The sequence below is a fragment of the Psittacula echo genome (genome assembly GCF_963264785.1).
Source record: "Psittacula echo genome assembly, chromosome: 3".
In the NCBI taxonomy this organism is placed as follows: Eukaryota; Metazoa; Chordata; class Aves; order Psittaciformes; family Psittacidae; genus Psittacula; species Psittacula echo.
In genome coordinates, this window is record NC_137736.1 from 74296918 (window position 1) to 74317308 (window position 20391).

Here is a 20391-nt window from a genome sequence, read left to right on the forward strand (position 1 = left end):
ATGGTGAGAGAATAATGAGGAGAGCTGGTGTGCTCAGCCCTTGCAGATGCACATCAAATTTACTTACAGTCCTAAGGACCCACGTTAACAACTGGCTTTGTGGTTAGCAGGTGCACTCATGCCTGGCATGCTGCGCTCCCTCTGGTCCCCTTGGCTTAGCTGCCCGGCAGAGATGTGAACAAATGGCTTCATTTAGAGCAGCTCTAAGACTGTTCAGATTCATGTCACATCCCAAGGCATCTGCATCTCCTCCCCAAGCCTGGAGATGGGAGCTTCGGTGAGATGTAGAAAGCCTGCTTCTTCTGCAGATGTGTACACCCACTCGGTCTGCCAAATCCTATGGGTTTAGGATTCATTTCAGAGCTTTGAAAAATACCACTTGTGAAGGCAAAGCACAATCCTTCCTGGGAAAAGAAAAAGCTGGATTTTTTAGCAGAAGGAAAAAGCATCCTTTTATTCAGACCATGTGCACTCTTTCCTACCTCCTTTTCTTTTCCCTCCAACACTTTCCATGTGTAGTCTTAGGATAAGACCCATGATTTTGCAAATCAATTAAGGCATTTGTTTTTAATGTAGAACTTGTTGTTTTTTAAATGCAACCTCCCAACTAAAAATATTTGATCAGAGACATGGCATATGGAGAGAGAGATGACAGAGCTCAGTGTTCATTTACACTATGTCTTTCTGCTGGTAAGAAGGAAGTATACCCTAGTGGCTGTGCTACGACAGAGAAACAGAGAGATAAAAGGTATATTTCTACTTAAAGCTGAAAAGAGAGGGAAAAAGTGTCATTTTTCAGTCTTGCCTGTATCTAGATATTTTAGCTCGGCCTGGGAATTGCTAGTCATGTTTTTCTGATGTACACTTAATTGTGTTATTTAGACAGAGGAATTTGTGTCAGCTCATCGCAACAGCTTGTCTCATGCTCATTTTTGCCTTAGTTGCTGTCAGTCATTCAATATCAGTATGGTTTTTAGCTGGAAAGCACATCTCTAGTAGCATTTCACAAAATTGCTCCCTCTACTTTTCTCTAATATTCCATGATTTATTTCAGTTGGAAGCAAGGTAAGGGCAGGTTTTACAGAGCAAAGTGAATGAGAATGGGAATTTATTGAACAACAAAATGACTGCTTGGAATATTGCCTTTGCCTGACAAGTTCCAGTAAATTCATTTTGCAGCCAGAGAATATCAGATTTTGTCTTCCACATTTCATGGAGTGTGTAGCAGAGCAGCTTGCTCTACAACAGGAATCCCTTAGTTTTTAGGTGTGGCTAGGGCATGGGTGAGGATCTTTGAAACTGTTTTAGGGAGGAGTCCCCCCCAGATATTTCAGCATTTTCGGGCACTGTAACTACACATACACTGAGAATTACTTCATATCAGGTAGGAAAAAATCCCAAACCACACAATTTCTAGTGCCTTTGTGCTGTAGTGCAGGATTTTCCCAGCTGTGTTTTCTGCTGGGAAGTGCCCAGATTTCACCTCTGCTGGTTCCTCTGGTTCCTTCTCCAGCCTCCATCTTCTCTTCCACGTTGCTTGCCTTGTCCTTTTGGCTCTTTCTGCTTTGCGTTACAAAGATATCTATTTCAGCCTCCTCTGACTTATCTATTAATATTTATAACAGTGGGAGAGGGTAGAACAAAGCTTAAACCTAGCTGTATTTTTAAAAAGCATTATGAAATGTGTGGCACAAATCGTTGTCCTGGTACTAGCCATCTGTATTTTATATACTCTTTTATGTATTGTATGCTGTTTTAAATATAGTCAGGGTTACAGTTAAAAGATGGAAGCTTTTAAAATCTAATTAAGGGTTTGTGAGGAATTTCCATATTTATATTAATTTAATGATGATTTTGTTAATGATTGTTTTATTGATAATAATGTCTGTGACAAAATGGAAAATAAATTAACCAGAAAACAAACAAACAAACAAAAAACTCAATGAAGAGAAACTTCAGCCCAAGAAATAAATTCAGGAACCGTACTTTGCATCTTCATCTGTTTCACTTTGAGGATATTTTTACTGACACTCAGCTCAATTTTTTCCTCTTAATTCTACTATTCCATGGCTCCTGGACTTCTCCCATTCTCTTCTTCTCTCTCTTCCATACTCACCATCTCATCAAATAATTTATATGCAGTAAGCACAAGAATCAAAGCTGACTTGTCACAGTAGGCTGGTCCCTTTTCCAAGCCCCTCACCTTTGTAATGCTGTCTCATTGCCTCAGCCCCAGAGCCCCTGGCTGGGCAGGCTGTCCAGCCCTGCACTCCCTCCTGTGGGTCAGGCTTGGTTAGATGAAGCTGATATCAAAAGTGAAAACCATCCATTTCGTGGATGCGACGAGCCGTCATCTCTCTTCTTATAAGACAATATCATTCCCCTTGCAGATCCAAATTCCAGGGGAGTTTTTTCTTGCATTTACATCACATTCTTTATATTAGCTTGGCATCTGTGTTTGATGGCTCTCTGGTATGTCTGAGCTTAGCAATACGTTAGAAAATTTTTCCTTAGGCCACAGTTTTTCCTGGATTAGTGACAACATTCGATTGGATTTATTAATGTTTGCCATGTATACTACCAAGCATTCAAGTGAATGGATATGCATTTCGCAGATGCAAATATGACATTACGTTCAATAGCATATTAAAACAAGAATGTACTAATAAATTTAGCAAAGCCTCAGTGTTTAATATATCAATACCATTTCAGTGCTAAGGCTGGTTTTCAAATGTCATCTCCAAAATGTAAAAGAACAGACTAGAACCTTTACTTGCTATTCAAATAAAAGCATCTGTTGTTTTCAAACACTTAGCTAGCTCAGTTTTCACTTTTTTTAATACTTTCTCCATTTTATTCTCCTTGACTCTTATTGGCATTCTGATGAGACAAAAAATCATAATGGACTTGCAGTGTTTCATACAGTCATGAAATATCAGAAATCTGGTGGAGAAAATGGTCGTCATAGTATATCTAGGCTGAAGGGACTCAGTGAGGTTTGAATAGGCAGATAGATTTTGGACACTTAACTGAATCCAATCTAGCAATTCACATTTCAATTCTGTTCCAGCAGGATTTAAAGCAAGGCATCATTAATTAATAGAACCTTGTGGTAGGAGCCTGGGGAAAGAATAATAATTAAAAGGAGTTACTAATTGCCAGATTTTCCATGATTCACGGAAGACTCTATGCACCATTGCAGGTAACGTCTCTTCAGGCAAGTAGCAGAAGTTCAAATTGATGCTTCCACTAAGCTCTTCTATGATGAGCAATTGTTTTTTCCTTCTTATGGAGCCTGCACAGCAAGGTTTGCCTTGTGTTAAGGAAGTAAAGAATATTGCAAAATTATTAGAACCTGGAAATCATTCTTTGGATGCTTCACATTGCAAAATACTGTTTTTTGTTTGAAAAGTCAGTGTTTTGGTTCAGAATGGGGAACACAGCAGCCCGCTCTTTACAAGTGAGCGCATTCCCAACCCTGCTCAAACAATTAGTTCACAAATACTGTTTTAAGCTGGTCTCTCCCAGTTCAGTGACAGACATTCCCAAAAGGTAGCACGCTTCATCTTAGACACGTAGGATGGCTACCCAGAGGTAAGTAATACAGTGCCATCAGTGATGCTCAGTGGTGCCACACATTTACTCCAGCTCCTAACCCAGAACCACATGGGTTTCTTGCTGCTCTGCATGTTTGACAGCTACACACAGTTATCTTGGATGAAATACAAGCTGTGACTCAACAAGCCCCACAAAAGCATTGGTGGCATTTGAGATATCCTAGAAAATTCAAGGTGTAATGAGTGGGACTGGAAGATGTAGGCACAGGACATACAACAGATCCAGCGGGCAGCTGAACTGAACCCTGCAGTAGAGGGCAACAGTGCCTCTACTTAGAAAACAAAACCCCTCCTCAGGGTGAGATTCAGTTCTCCCAAATCTAGGTTTCTGCCAGGTTAGGGTGGGGTTCAGCTCACCCAAACTGAGGTGATTCTCTTGCCTAAACTTAGGCTTTTAGTTTCATTTAAGGTTCTTGACGCCACTCCATCCAGACATCCAGCTGCCAATCTGGAAGGGTGTAGGGCCTCTGCAAGTCCTGTGTCATGTCTGCTGGCTCTGGGCAGATGTCTTGGCTAGCCTAAGCTGTTTCAAGTGACACCAGACAGCAACATTTAGACAGCTGAACAAAACCCTAAAACTCAGAACCTATTCAAGAGAAGAATTTAAAGGAGGCTGTTTTGAAAGTTTGGAAACCTAGTATGAAATCTTATACTTCACTGCAGGAATTAGAATAAGTCAAATCAAAATGGAGGAACAGCCCCCTCTGATTTGTCAGATCCCCCATTTCTTAGAGAGCATTTTAAGACTTGAGTGTCATGGGCATATAAAAAATAAAGTGTTCAACACTTGCAATAAAATACTGTAATTAATTTAGCTCACAATCTGACGACTTACTTAAAACTAATAATTAAACCAAAATAACAACTGAGTATAATTTTTTAAACTGTCTTACGTATAGTCACAAAAAAATCTCACCTTTTGCAAAAGAATAAATAAATAACTCCTGCCTGAAATTTCATCTTTAGATGTCATGGCTTCTGATACTTCCACAATGTTCTTCCCTCCCCTGACAGATTTTAGGGGAACAAGCCTAGTACAAAAATATAGCTGGAAAAAGAATGCTGTAGAATGAACTCATAAATTATTTTAAAGATTCATTTTACCTCATGATACTCCAGGAGCTGACAATCATGGGGTTAACATTGCTGGCCTGCAGAGACCACTTTTCATTTTGCAGCCAAGAAACCACAAGACACAAGGCAAATACTTACTTCAGATATTTATTGTAGTCCGTCAGAGAATATCAAATCCCTGTTTTCAAACCACGAATATACGTTGCCTTCATGGTGTGAGTGAAGGGTGATGAGAATGAGAAGAACTGATGAACATGATTTAGGTTTGTTTAACACATCTCAGATAAAAAGGAATTGGACGATTTTAAGTCAGAGCAGTTATAGTTTTATTCCTTATATGGTAAAGCAATCTAACAAAACCAGTACCATAAAAATAACTAGAATGAATAAGGCATGTCAAAGTCTTCACTGAGGTGTCAAGTATATATATATACATACAGTACTGAATATTAAGCAACAGTGTAAAGGATCACCCCACACTTTATTACTGTTGTAATTATGAACTAATAAAGTCAGTGTCATCAGTGTTGTTTGCAAGATAGACACTGAGGATATAAGCACAGATTTAAATGGTGATTATCAAACTTCTTAGATATGCTTCTCGTGATACTGGAGCTGATGGCAAACTCTCACTAGCTTCAGTGGAAGGAGGACCGGAAAGGCTGGGGAAGGCTTTTCTGATCCTCCATTGCATAGTCCTCACACAGCATAAATTACATTGTCCAGGTTGCTGTAATACTTTGAAACTTTGGATTGAAAAAGGTTACTTTGAGGAGTCCTTACCCATACACGCTGGGAATAGTTACCTCACCAAAAATGACTACTTCTGATCACCTATATTTAATACTTGGGTTAATGGGCTGCGCGCAAACCACCTACTATGGCATTGTGCATGTCTATAATGGTTTCTAATCTGAAGACGGTCATGGATCTTTCATGACGCTTATTACGCCATGATGCTGAATCAAGCATCCTCTATACTGTCAAATGAGAGAAGTAGGAGCAACATATAATATATGCACGTACAGCAGGTGGAGAGAATGTGTTTCCCTCTTTCTGTCTGTTGATACCATAAACAGTTAAGATCTCATGGCAGTGGGTGGCATATAGGTTGACCTCCTCATTGCTTTCTTGACATTGCACGCCACAGTAGTTGCTGCAACTGGATAATTATAGTAGATGGTCTGCATGACTTTGTGTACTGAATCAGTAAGACTTTCCTGACATGAAATCTGATCCTGTTTTAGCTGAGATATTGCTCTCTTTGCATGGAGAGATGGCTAATTGTGAATTTTATATTCTAATGCTTTACCAGTTCAATTACGGCAAGATTAATATAAAGGTCAATATTTCTTCTTGTTTAACTGAGAAAAGTATTTTTATTTCTCATTATACAGACAACTGGAGAAGCTGTGTTTTCTAACATTTCTAACACAGTGTTTTTGTGGAGATTCACAGATAAAGAGTTTGCTGTGATTTTGAAAACAATATCCTTCAGATCTAATAACTAGAATTAAACTTTCATGTAATGATCAGCATTTTATGTAATGGTGTCTTAACAAAAGCAAAACTTTGGCTAGTAATCAGTGACAATCAATTAGACTTTCCAACAAGCCATTGCAAATATAAAATATGCATATGAATAAACAGTAGAATAACATTATGAGAGAAATAACTTGCCTTACACTGTCGTCAATGAAAATACATATTCATTAATATAAGTATACTATGAAGCAGGGAAACTAACAAGGTACAATTTGTCTGAAAAGCATTATGTGGATAACATTTGCAGGCAAAAGGCAGGGCAAATAAATTTAATCTTTAAGAATGCTAGTTATTGTCTCAGTGTGTTACTGAATATTGCAATCCTATCCTAACTCTCCAACGTGTCATAAGCACTAAAAAAGGATTTTTCAATAGGCAGCAAAGAAAGTATTGATTTCGAAAATAAAATGTATGGCCTTTTTCAAATGCCTTTGTCTAGTAACGTAATGTTGCACTAGGCAAAATTGCCTTTGCTGAGGAGCAAGGTCTTCTAATGCCTATATTTCAGGAAGATGCGTTACAAAAATGAGTTTAATAGGAGGTCATTCATTACCTGGTAGTAATTTTAAGGTACATAAAAGAAGCAGGTGCAGTATTACAAATACATATATATATATATATAAATGTAAGTGACTGTTAATACAACCCTTTGAACAAAACATCCCTGCAGTCAAACTTTTCTTCCTAATGGACAGGAACACAGCAGTTTATGGTTTAACTGTTCTGTGATTTCCAAATATCATCTTTTAACATCCTTGACGTGACAAATTGTGAAAGAAAGAAGCTTAAGAAACACAGAATTCATGATAAGTCTTGAGGGAAGAAATGGTATTTACATTACTGATCACTGCTTTGTGAAAACCATATTAACTGTTGTGCACTGGACTTAATAAAGACTCAAGGGGAAATGGAAAAGCAATGGGCCGAACAGTATCATCTGAGATTGTCTTGAAAATGTCAAACACTTCCCTTCTTTTTATCCACGGGGAAATCTGAATGTATTTCTACTAATCAAAACTTTCTGGAGGAAAGTGTGCGGAAAGGAAAAAAACGAAAAAGACTCAGTGGCTGTTGGGGTAATCCATTGGGTATTGTTGTGTCATATCAGTTTTGGGTGATGGACAGTGGTAGTATAATTATAAATCTGTAATTCAGTTAAGGGGGGTTGTGAGATGATACCATCAGAAGTAAAAGCCACTTTCTATGGATTATGAATTTAATCTAAAAAACCTAAACCACGAAATAAGAGGATGGTTTTGATCATCAGTATTTTACTCAAGTAATTTTTGAAGATCATATTTTCATAAACACAGAAAAGTTATAATTTAATAATTATTGTAGACTGAAAAGAATGAGGTAGGGGTTCTGAAAAGCTTGGTAAGCTTTTAAAGTTTTTTGTGTTCAAATAAAAGACAAGAAATAATGAAATTTGTATTAGTAAACACCCAAAATATTGTGAACGAGATACCACCTAGGTTGCTTTTTTTATCTGGATAATTGTTTCATTATTTTTTTTTTGTTTTCACATTTTCTTTACCAGTACCAGCGGATGTTGCCAAATAACTTCTGCAGACTCACCCTTTTCCACAGTTATTTCCGAAAATTGCAACAGCACTTATGGAGACACAAGCTATAATCATCGTAAAGCACAAGTCCCTGCCTGGGACTCACCTTGTTACATCTGTGTCAAGTATTGTGGTAAATGGAGTCCTTCCAATATTCTTTCATAGCATGTGCACTTGAAATCTAATGGCTTGTGGCTGTATTTGTAGAGATACATATGTGTGTATATGTGTAAGTAACTATGTATACAGGGAGAGAGATGCACACTCGCATATACTATATGTGTGCCATTCTCAGAAATGCAAAAATGAAAACAAAGTGGAAGAGCAGAACTATGAAATTGGACACTGAATGAGTGCCTTACAGCTCGGGCTTTTGGTTTCTGCCACATTTCAAGTACCAACCCCTAAAAGGCAGGTTGGGGAAAGAAAAAGAGTCTCATTATGGAGTCCCAAAAGATTCCAGAGGATACAAATGAAGTTGCACTTAATCATTTTCATTTTCTAAAATCTTATTTTCTAGCATAATAATCAGCTATTTCGCAAGAGGTATGTTAGCAGTTTGTCAGCATCAACCTGTGTATTTTAACCTTGTTTTCTCTACTAATCTCTTAGAAGATGTGGATTTTCCTGTCATTGGGGCTGAGACTGAAAAACAAGTGCATTAATGATTAAACACAAAGGGTATCTTTATCTCAGTTCTCACTCCTGAGGCACTATATCAATCTGCTTTCTGGCCTTTAGTGGTGTGCACCTTACTCCACGCTAACTCTCTGAGCTGCTTTCATCAGCCTTGGAAAGACATCCAGGATTTTGGGAGAGATCTGTTTGAGCTCCATCCCTTGTGCATAGGTGCATTGGAGGCAATTGCATTGCGTGTTTGTAGCTAGGGTGGTTGACAGGTTTAAATGTCTTACAATGAAGAATATAAACATAACAGCATTGGGCAGTATTCAGAACAATGAATCCATGTTGGTTTTATGTCTAGTTACATCAGAGGTGGTTTGGCCCAGAAACAAAGTCCTTACACTATAACTTCCCCAGATGGGATCCCCTCTCCAGGCTCCTCACTCAAGCACTGGCATGAAGAAGAGGCACCTCTGTGCTAACAACGAGGACAGAAGAGAGTCTGGGTGAAGCACGGATCCCGTCTCACCCATGGCATCTACCTCCAGGCACTTAAGCAAGGTGCCTAATAATAGGCCTCATCATCCCAGGCTGCCTGTACAGGGAAGAGAGGTAAGCTGTTTCTCAGCTATGGAGGTGCCCATCTCTTTTGACTAACTAGAGATCTAAAAAGACAACCTTGCTGAGCAACATGCTCCTTGAAGTGCCTAGTACTAAGTGGGATGACATTAGGCTCTATGACACAGCTGGTTTTCATGAAGACTGATGGGGTGAGAGGAAAAGGAGTTGGTGGGAAAGGATTTCAAGCCTGAGGGAACATGGGGATTGCCCAGCAGGAAGGTCTTGGTGCTCTTTGGCACTCTCACCTCTTCTCACTTCCAAGCTGTGAGTCTACAAGTGGACTGAAAGTGCATTTATAGCTAAGAAAGCAGAGCTTTTATGGTTTTTCTATTGTAGTTAACAATCATAAGGCTGTATATGATTGTAGTGGAAATAAAAGTCTAGCGTTGCATCCAAAGTAATTATTATAAAAGGCTATATACAGAAACAAATTCAATTGATCAGCCCTACAGAAAGTGATTTAAGGCATTTTACACAAAAAATATTGGGCTCTGTGAAGCCTATTTCACAAATGTATCAAAATGATTGTAAATATTTTTCTATTTCTGTCCATGGTACATAAGTTCTCTGAAGTTACAAAGCCATAAAGAATTTCCTTAGAAGTCAAAACTCTGCCTTGCTACACTTCTATATATATACACACACTGCCATATGCTGCTAAATACTCTATCTTTGTAAGTAGTGTTTGGAGATGGGAGATCTTGGGATTTTTCTTTAGATTTCATTTTGATTGGAACTCTTCCAAAACCGAAACTGTACCATTTAGTTTCAGGTATGATCATAAACAGTATATGTAGGTTGTTTTTCCTTTTGTCAGATTAGGCTGAAATGCTAAAATTGAATCAGTAGTAAAGCAAATTTAATGTTTAATGATATTTTTTTCAACCCAATCCTATTTCTGTCTAAAACTGATTTTATTCTAAACTTGACTTTCATTCAAATATCCCCCCTATCAATTCACATTTAACTATGTTAAGTACTAATCTAGAAATGCAGTGTCAAAACCAGAGCTAACAATTTGCATGTTTTCAAGCAATGTTCATATGCCTGGAGTTGTAAAATTTTAACAAGCAAGTATCAATATCAGTTGATACCGAAATCAAGACATCTGACCTACTTAAACAACAACCTTTCTTTGAATTTGATAAATGTAACAAAATTGCTAGTGGAAATTAAATCATATTGCTCACCAACAAAGCAAAGTAACCTGGGAGGAGTTGGTATATAAGCGTCCATCGACAGGTATAGTTTGACATCCCTGAACATCTGAATGCAAATTCTTCATCTGTAAATTTGTGCCCAGATTATGTAAAAGTTGAAAAGAAGCTACAGAATATTTTGGAGATGCAAATGCTCTTTTCTCCTCCCTCAAGTACATGTACATATTCACAAATTGTTTACAAAATATTCTTGCAGCTTCAAACTCAACTAATAGCACAAAGCTGAAACCTGAACTTCTCTGATTTCTCTTTAGACAAATTTTTAAGACTTACCATCCCTTTGTAGCTTTTACAAGCAAATTAAGATTGAGCAACCACTTCAAATTAGCCTGTGGTATCTAAAGATTGAAAGAGTTAATCTGTAGCTACGTTATGTCCATGTAACTTAATATACATGTAGGCAATGTGAAAGTAAATCAAATGGAGCTTGGCATGTTAAAATTAAATAAAAGGAAAAAAGAAAATCCAACACCAAACTTCAAAACAATTAATTCCAGAACTGATACAAAATGTTTCCTGATGTTGTTACCTGTTCACTTAATCTTGCTATACAAAATCCATAAATTCTTTGCCATTGGCCTTGCTGGCTCAACAGCATGGCAGGCCATAACAAAACAGAAACTATGCTATAGTTAAGAGGAAGAGAAAGAATTTATGTCAGATGATCCAGGACATACCCTCAGCAGAGCATGTTTAGAATAGGAAATAAAAGTTAAAGGTGGGGTCTGATAAAGCCTGAAAACCCTCCACAAAATAAGTAGAACTAATCTGTTGCTATATCGCTACATCCTCTGTCTGAAAAGAGAAGCATTAAGTGCTACCAAAGTCAGAGAGATCCGGGGAAGAGAGACAGTAAATCCAGTGAGTTAAAAATGACTGAAAAGACAGTTTAGCCTGGACAAGAAAATGGTCATAGGGACACTGATGACTGCAAGACGGATGGGACGTGTGGCACACAGGAGGAGAGTGAGATAGGAAGCTTTAGTTAGAGATGTTTATCATCAGGAAATATGAATTTGCTAAAAAGGACTTTGAAACATTCATTTTGAAAGGTTTTTCAGGCTCAGGATGATACTTTGAGGTGAGGAGTGATGAGAGGTGGGAGGAGAAAGAGCATAGCCCACCTGTAACCTTGTGCTTGGGGTATTTAGTGGAATATGGGAGACCTCTAAGAAACCTTGGCTGAATGACTGAAGTTTGGGCTTTCTCCAAAGCCCTGTGAGATATGTCTTCAGGCTTGAGAAGAAAACTCACTAGGTGCATAATGGAATTGAGTAATTTTTGTGAGAGATGTGAAGGACTTTTGTGCCTGAATAATGTCTATTTTAGCAAAAAAGAACTACTGACACACAGAAATCTGTTTTAGATAGTAAGTTCTTTGCACACTGATAGAGAATTAGCCAGCATACCTGGAAACTAAGAAAAGAGAGAGAAAGCTTGCAGCAAACTATAGAAACACCACTGACTTGTGAAGCAATATTTGGGAACTTGCTATGTTCACAAGTGGATGGTTATGATTAGATTACACAGAAAGTTCACTGACAGTAGGTTGAAAGGAAGAGCTGGACACCTGTGAGGAGCGCCACCTATATCTTGTGTGATTTTATTATTAGTCCCTCATGATCATGTATCTGCTGGGTCTCACTGTGGAGTCACTGCTCCCCTCGCTTATTCCTCCGTTGTCTCTCTAACCATCCTGGAAGAACAAACTCCACTGTTGTCAAGGGACAACCTGCATGCCCAGAAGGCTCCTTGCTTCAGGTGTTCTGTGTGGGAGTTCCAGCAGTTGACTGCAGCAGAACTATCTAAATGGCTAGCCTCTCACTTTGAAGAAGGCCAATTTCTTTCCAACTTCCCCAACACTTGGAGCAGAAAGCTGTATCCTTCAGAGTTTTTTTCCAGGAAGAAAATAATACTGATTTCTGTTTTAGAGGAAGTAGATTTGTCTTCCTTGGAAATATGCCGTTAAAAGGTCTTCAGAGACACTGACAGATGGTACACCATATATCTAAGATAAATGGTTGCCATTCTGTACCTCTTTTCTGATAATGATGAATGGATACTCTCTTTCCCTACTCCCACTTAAGAAAAAGACAACTTTTTTGGTAACACAGCTGTTCTGAGTTTAATAAACAAACTACACCCCTGGATGCTGCCTAGTGCTTGAAGTATTAAGCCTCACAGAGGTGCCAGGATAAAGGAGGAAAAGGAAGAAGAAATTGTACCATGAGACAAAAGCCTTTCGTGCATGTTACACTGTTAACTATCAATGCTCCATAATTAAAAATAAAGATGAAATGAGAGCTGACTGAAATACTCATTTTCTTGAATTGGTTTGATTTAACAGTGTAGACTTTAAGCTATGGAGAAACCTACTTCACTTCCTTCAGCTTCTGGACAGACCAGAGACCTTGGCTGTGGGAAAGCTGGGTAGAAAGACTGCAACTGCTTAGGACCAAAGTTGGAAACTTTCAGGTGAGGATGCTAATGTCACCTCTTCTATGGACAAAGTTACTGTCAGAAAGAAATCAAATACAAACAGATTCCGGAAAAAAAGGATTTACTTTTTTCTCCCTAATTATAGTCAAAATCCTTGTTAATGACAAAGCTCTCATTTGCTTTGTCACAGAGACCGGATATCACACAGGTGTAATGCACAAGTTTGTTACATAATCACATATGATGCATAATCAGAATTGTAAACTATGTAGTCAGTTTAATAAAAAAGTAGTAAGTACTGTAAGTGAACACTTCATGTTATGTTGGCAAATTACCTTCAGGCAATTGGTTATATTGGTCAGCAGACGTGAATAGGATAGCCTGTTGGAAAATGTTATGACTGAATTAATTTGAGATCATCTCTCTTGATTGATGCTAGAATTTTACTTTATAAATCAGTTCCAAAGATCTTGTTTCTCCATTACATTTCCTATGTTGTTTAACAGATGAGAAAATGGTTACTATCACGTTGTTTATCTTTCTATGTGCCCTATTACTATGATACAAAGGTCTTTATCATTGTTTTATCAAAAAGGGCCATAATTACACAAGTTAGTATGATTCCTGCAGTCCACGGGAGTAACTGTAATGGAAACATTGACCCGTTCAGTGCATCACCTGCCCTAATTTTCTTGGAAGTAGTCATTGCTACATCTATTATATTTTGACAACATTATCGCAGCTCCACAGCCAAGACTTAGCCTTTGCCTGTTTAATTTCACTTCACAATTACAGTTTTTGCAGTTCTATGTAATATTCCGCTGTTTATTCATTCTCATCTAGCAGGTTTGAACATTTATGGGTTAATATAGTAAATATAGCTTTGTGGTCTTTGAAATGTGGATTTCTTCTTAATATCTGAAGCCCGCTTAGATATTTGTTTCCATAATGCAATCTGTAGAAACCTGATTTTCCCAGCAGAATCACTCTGTAATTTTCTGTATTCAGTTTTAATGGATTATCTCTGGAAGTAAATTAAAAACAAAAACCACAACTTGCATCAGTGCTCTACTTTATTTTTCATGTTAAAGTAATAAAAGTCTAGGTTAATAAGTATAGTTACATTTGATAATGATTCAGAGTTGATTTGTAAACTGAAGGCAACTGCTGCCTGCTGAGACGCTGCACATGCAGTCCACCTCCCAAGAACTGCTCTAGCTCACAGACATTTTGCATGGAAGCAAACTAGTTCACACATCTGTGGGAATCTTTCTTCCTAAAAATCCCATAGAACTGAGATGATTTTTATGTCTGAGACTCAGATTTTGGGAGTTTTCCATGGGCAGAGCTCTGTGATGCCTCTTACAGAACTGGGAGAGGTCAGCCCTCACCCAGAACCCTGAGACCCATCTTCCTCTGCTCTTCCTCTTTAGCAGGAATATCTACCTTTTCCTTTTTTCAATTTTTTTCCTGATTATATTTCTTGGAATGCCAAGTTTAGCCAGAGTTCAGGCAGTCTGCACGGCAATTACAGCGGTGTGTACTGAGTCATCAGAAGGAAAATTTGCAGTTCACTGAACCCTAAAAATTTGGGGATGATGCAAACACAATTCAATTAATATTAAAATGGAAAACCTCACAGAGGTCTACAGGACTGGTTATTTTATTAATTGCATCTATTTTTTAATAGTGTCCACTTGAAAAGAATAGATAATGTAAAGAACTTCTGGATTGCACAGCATAAAAGGTTAACACAATCAAAAGATTTTTTCGTAGGAATTAGGTACTTTCTTGAACAGATAATTGTCTTCTTTATCATTTATTCCTTTACCAGCTGCTAACAAAAAAGAAATATTTAAATTGTGGAACACCAACAAATTACCTTAGAAGAAGAGTTACTGGATGCAAAGGATGTGCAATAGAAACATTGGAAACTATGCAGATTCTCACATTTATGAACACAAATGCTTTTTCTTTTCTTTCCTTCATTCCCAAATTCATTTGCTCTGTAGATTTAATAGCTCTCTTAATCTCAGAAAAATGCAATGTATGAAGACAGTATTCAGCCTTTAGGGACTATTAATGAAATGTATGCCTAATACCTCATGCAAGGGCATTTCCATCTCCTGACAAGATATCACCATGCATAGTAGGAAACTAAGAGGGGAAATAATATGGAAGACATAAATTTCTGGCAGATCACCCGCGAGACAATCACATTCCAGCAAAGATTCATCTTGTTTATTGTTTCACCAGCAGTTTGTAACATCCAGTCCAAGCAGAGCAGGGCCCCTCCTGCAAGCTCCCCGAGTGAAAACAGCCTTCATCAAACCCCCTAGTTTTTAGGTATCCCTCTTACTCCTTGCCCACAAATCCCTGAAGGTCCACAAGCAGCTGAGAGCACAGTGGACACCAGTTTGGCTGCACCAGCTGAAAACTGTCATTGGATTGCCTAAATGTTGACTGAAGCTAACAGAGACCCTAGGAATCCATCCAGGAGCAACTTAACCAGCAGTGTGGAGCAGGTACAACAGAGGACTTGCCTCAGAGGGCCTGGACTTTGTTACCCATCACTAAGCTTTCAGGCCCAGAATAATCAGAAGGAAATAGTATTTGTTGCCACTGAAGACACGCACAAGGTAATAAATCAAAATGACACTCAACTTCATCTGAAATAAGGTTGCTGAGGAGAAGTGTAGAAAGGATGTGTATACGAATAGAAAGAGGTGGACCAGAGAAGAGTTTGCAAGGACTGTCCTTGAAGAAAGGTGCATGTGCAAGTTCAGGAAAAGAAATTAAAAGATCCTCTGCCTGGTACCTGCTGTACCAGGGCCAACAAAAAAGCCTGTGAGGATTGCTTTAAACTCTGCTGTTAAACCTGCTGAAGACATGAAATGCTGAATCACAAGATCTGTTCTAGAAGGAACCATCAGAGAAGGAGGAAGGACTGCCATGGCCTGTGTAAGACATGTGTGAACTGAACACCCAGCCAGCAACTCCTGCACAGTAGGCTGTGCCCAGAAGAATAGATCATTATACTTTAAAGTAAACAAATAAATGGGAAAAAAAGGAATGGATACAAGTGGCTCAAAACCTATGTTTTTTGTTATTAGACCTAGTATATAGCCAGTCTGTAAACACTTTGTGGCAAAAGTGCTTCAATATACTTTATCCTAATGTGCTGTGTGTTTTCTATTTTAATTTCATGCCTAAATCAATAGTTAATTATAATCTGACAAGAAAACAAGATTGCAATGGATATGATCTACCTGCTCTGCTGTTAAATTGTAATGTGGTTGGCTGGCTGTATAGTGTTACCACAATTTGTCTATGCCATTTCCAGAGTCACTATAAGAACCAGGAAATAAATTTCTAGCAAATCATTTCAACACCATGCAGGATTTTCCCAGAAGCCCTTTGTTTGTGGCTGATGGAAGATTTTGATGTCTAATTCTTGACACTCAGTTGTCCAGCTTCCATCCTGGGTCTTATGACCAGACGCAAATTATGGAAACTCCGTCCAGGACCATAGTTATTTATGCAATGATTATTAAAGCAATGTATCCTTGAAGAATCTGAGAGTACAATTGCCATCCAAATAACAACCGTGTCCTTCTCTAGGCCTGTCACACAAACTCACATGTCCCCCCCCATATACACATATTATGAGAGAGTTTTTCTCTCTCACCCTGCAAGCCTGTTAATAAATGGACAACTGGATATGTAGAAAAATCTCTTCTTTGTTTTTCATGCTCACCAGTCATTAAAGGGTTATTTTTCAGAGCAGCACAAAAAAAGAAGAGCTGGTTGACCAAACATTTTTTTCTTACAAAGAGGTGTCAACCCTGAGCTTGTAATTAAGAAGTTAAAATCTGTGATTTATATATATTTATATATATAAAAATAGATGATCATACTAAGACTAAAAAAGTGAAAGAAATCTCCATGTCAGTACTATATATTTGTTCTGAAATTTTGTTGAAGAAATCCTTGTGACATTGAAATTAACTGATAAGAAAGATGTAGTTAGGTGTGAAACACACTATTGATCCCATCGCTGTTAGTCCATTAGAGAATTTCTGTCTTGGCAGGATAATGAACATAGTAGCAGAAAGTCCTAATCAATGTCAGAACAGTGACAAAGGAAAGAGAATATATCACAAGAGATTATTTTCTGTCCAAACCCTTGAGGGGAGGTTTGTCAGGAGCGTTGTTTAGCATTACCACCGTGGCTTATGGTGAGCTAAGTGGAAAACTGTGCAATTGTATAACATGGATAAATCCTAAAAGAAGCTAGGTGAAATCATGCTACTACTCAATTTTTTACTGGGCATAAAGATTTAAATCCTAAACAACTGTAACATGATACTCTGAGGCTAGTGGAGTTACTATCATACTAAAAGATAAACTTATCTTTCAGCTTCTCTACCTTCATACCAATCTGATGTGGTTGGCAGATGGAGTGTAAGACATTCACCGCTCAGACATACTTTTTGTTGGAAAAAAATCCAGACTTCCTCCTTAGAGCAATGATCATTCTGATGACCTGAATCATCCTACAGAAGTTCTTAAAGGAGACCTGGCTGTCAGTGAAGAACGGTTGCTTTTTTTTTTGTTTCTTTTTTTGTTTTGTTGATGTGCTGTTGAAATGCAGCAGCCTTGAGTCAGGCCTGATTCAGAAAGAAAACTGTTTTCTTGGTTTCTTCCCCCCTCTTTTTTCTCGTTAGGGAAATACACACACTGTAAGATCCTTTTTTACTTTTGCAGCATAAAAGGAAATGAAGCTCAGAAAGTCTGTAATAAAGGGTTGAGAAAGAATTCTCTCAAGAGTGGATAGAGTCTTCAGAGATATCTGAAAAAAGCAGGAAGCAGTTCAGTGGCACCTGGTACTCTTTGGGAAAACAAAAAAGGGAAGCAGGTTGCAGTACTGCTCTCTTCTTGTAGAAAACTGCAAGTGTTTGTGGCATGGTCCATTGTCCAAGAGTATAAGAAAAGAATAAAGGTGGCTGTTTCTGTAGCTAAAACACAGTTTCTGTGACCAGATCCAGGATTATCTCCACTGTCTCTGTAGTACGAGACTGATGAAGATGACAAGCAATGTCTGCAGTGACCAGCCAGGCTGTGTGGCTGAAGCCTCTACCTCCCTCCTGTCGGAGTCAACTGGTGGTGCTTCAGTGGTGACAAAATCGAACTCGGTGGGACATATGTCATCTGTACAGCCGCTTCCGCTGCCTGAGCCACTCGTTTCATCACCTGGCACAAAGGAACGAGGGAAACAACATGAGGGCCATGGGTAACAGGGTTCATTCCTTTTCTCTGTTCCCTTTCCACCCCGTGGGGATGAACACCTTGGAAACTTGAAAGTTTTGGTGGTGCTAACTTTCATTCAGTAAAGCATCCAAATGAAACCTACCATGACTCAATTAGGTGCTTAAGAGCTCTTCTGAAAAAGGAGTGGACTGCATTTGACATGCAGATAAGCAAGAGAAACAAAAGAAACAAATATATAATTGTAATTTCATGGGACAGAATAATAATTTTTTAATGTTCTCAACAGCACAGAGCACAAAGACCAAAGAAAGCCATTGCAACAGGACCAATGTATAAATGTGTCCCAAAAATGTGCTTATTTAATGACAGTTAATGGTTTCTTACTTGTATCCTGGAAGTTGACATCGTTTCCATTATACGCGTTCTTCAGTTTGTTAGTCATGACACGTAAGGCCATGATTTGCTGCCGAATGAAGGTGTCTGGCCTTGTGATGTCCACATCTACTTCTGGATTGTTGATCTGGTTGGTCAAGCCATCATTCATAATCTCAGGCAAGTATCTATATAGCAGGATGAATGATTAGTTGAAAATGCATCAAGTTTCAGAAATACAGCACTGCACAGTAAATACTGTGCTGAGCACTTTGATAATGATTATATAGTTCTTAAACAGATCCAGTGAAACCACTTCAAAACACGTTTTTTAATTTCACAGACTCTAAAGGATCTTTTCAGTACCTCAGCTGCATTGAGAGCAGAAAGAATTTAAGCTCTCTAACCTCCTAACCCTGCACATAGTCCACAGCAAAGGTACTGGTTCTGTGAACAACTGAAGAAGTTCACCAGCCAGGAGTAAGTCACTGCATGTTCAGATCCTCAACTGATATGAATGGTTGCACACTAAATTAAGCATCTAACAATGCATTCTTCTGTTTTTATTTCTTTCTGCATAAAAAATATGAACTCCTTCGTTATATTTAGCATATTTGTTGTTCTGAGATAGTTTAGAAGGTTATCTTGAGGCATTATGACTCTCCTTGTTCAAAGAAAGCAATTATTTTTCTCGTTCAGGTCTCCCTTTTTTGACCATTGTGAACAACGTCTCCAGTCTGTGTTGTGAGTTTACCAAACTCCAGTATTCTCTTTGATTTGGTCCTTATTCCTTACAAATAGGTTATACTTGCATCTTGCATGTGCTTTGTACGTAACATATTAAAGGTATGGCATTCCCTATCTATCTACACATTTGAATTTTTTTATTCAGGCTTTAGCTTCTCATTTCTTGATTACTGCATCATTCCCTTCTCTGACCTTGGCAAATGCAGTCTTTGGCTGTTCACAGGCATCAAGCGTGCATTTGCAGGTATCTCTCCCCTGCAAAAATCAGCCCATGCCTCCAATCATCCTATGGTAAAAGTCTTTATCATCTTTTGTTAAATACACACAATTTGTCTCCTGCTGCTCTTTGTCCTCAGGAAAGTCTCCTTTTAAGCATCTGCAAAGCTACCCTTTTTCCTTCTTTGAATCTCTGTTAAAATTTATCTGTGCATTTTACAGCTGCTAGGCTGATAAAGGGCCGACATTATTTCTCTGTGCTGGCATGGTGTCCTGGGAAAAGACAGTATCAATGCTTCCGTGCTGTCTCTCATCTGTCTTTAAATACCTACTATCTTTGTCCTATATTTAGACTGCAAGGGATTTGGGGAAGATCTACCCTTCCTTCACGCTCTTTATCAGGATATGATCTATTTTGCAATTAGTTTGCATACCAGGCTATCCCACTGATGTCTGTGGGACTCCTTGTGTGGGTATGTGCTCAGGCAGTAATGATAGCACAGTTTAGCCTACTAATAGCAAACTATCACGATGCGTGGTACCAAATATATTTTAAGAATATTTCACTTCACTCTCACTTGTGCCAGCCCAATTCTGTCAGTATTCAAATTTGGCATTAGTGCTAGTGTTATTCTCATATTGGTCTGGAAAATAAATATATCCCTTAAAAACAGCTGTGAAAGTAGGGGAGAGTAAAGGACCTTCTCTGCTGAAGTCATGGTTAAGGGAAAATAAGTTTTGTATTGCTTCTGGAGGTTCACAAAGTGATGACTGCTTTGCTGCACCAGGGAAGGCTTTAGTCTTGCCGTAGTAGGTCCTGGCTTTGCAAGATGAGACTCATTTGTCATCAGTGGCCTTTGAAAGCTTACATGAAAATAATCCTGGGGGAGTGTGAACATATAAGGACAAAACATGACTGCCAAAAATAGCCAGCCTCAAACTGCGTGTCCCATTGTTTCATTAGTACCATAACGAGAACTAACAATGCTGTAGGCATCTCATCCAGACTCCTGTGGTACAGGTTTAACTATGGTGAGAATACAGATCCACCTCCCCTAGTACTAAGGATTGCAGACCAGA

General features: G+C 38.5%; 1 protein-coding gene across 1 annotated transcript in view; it reads right to left on the minus strand.

Moving 5' to 3' along the window:
• Positions 1-17755: 17755 nt before the first annotated feature.
• GPC6 (glypican 6) overlaps positions 17756-20391 on the minus strand; it is a gene marked incomplete at both ends in the record, with an annotated part of 729163 nt that continues 726527 nt past the window's right edge. The window contains 2 exon segments of the mRNA XM_080613544.1: positions 17756-17958; positions 18361-18536. Coding sequence (XP_080469670.1) covers positions 17756-17958; positions 18361-18536 — 379 coding nt within the window.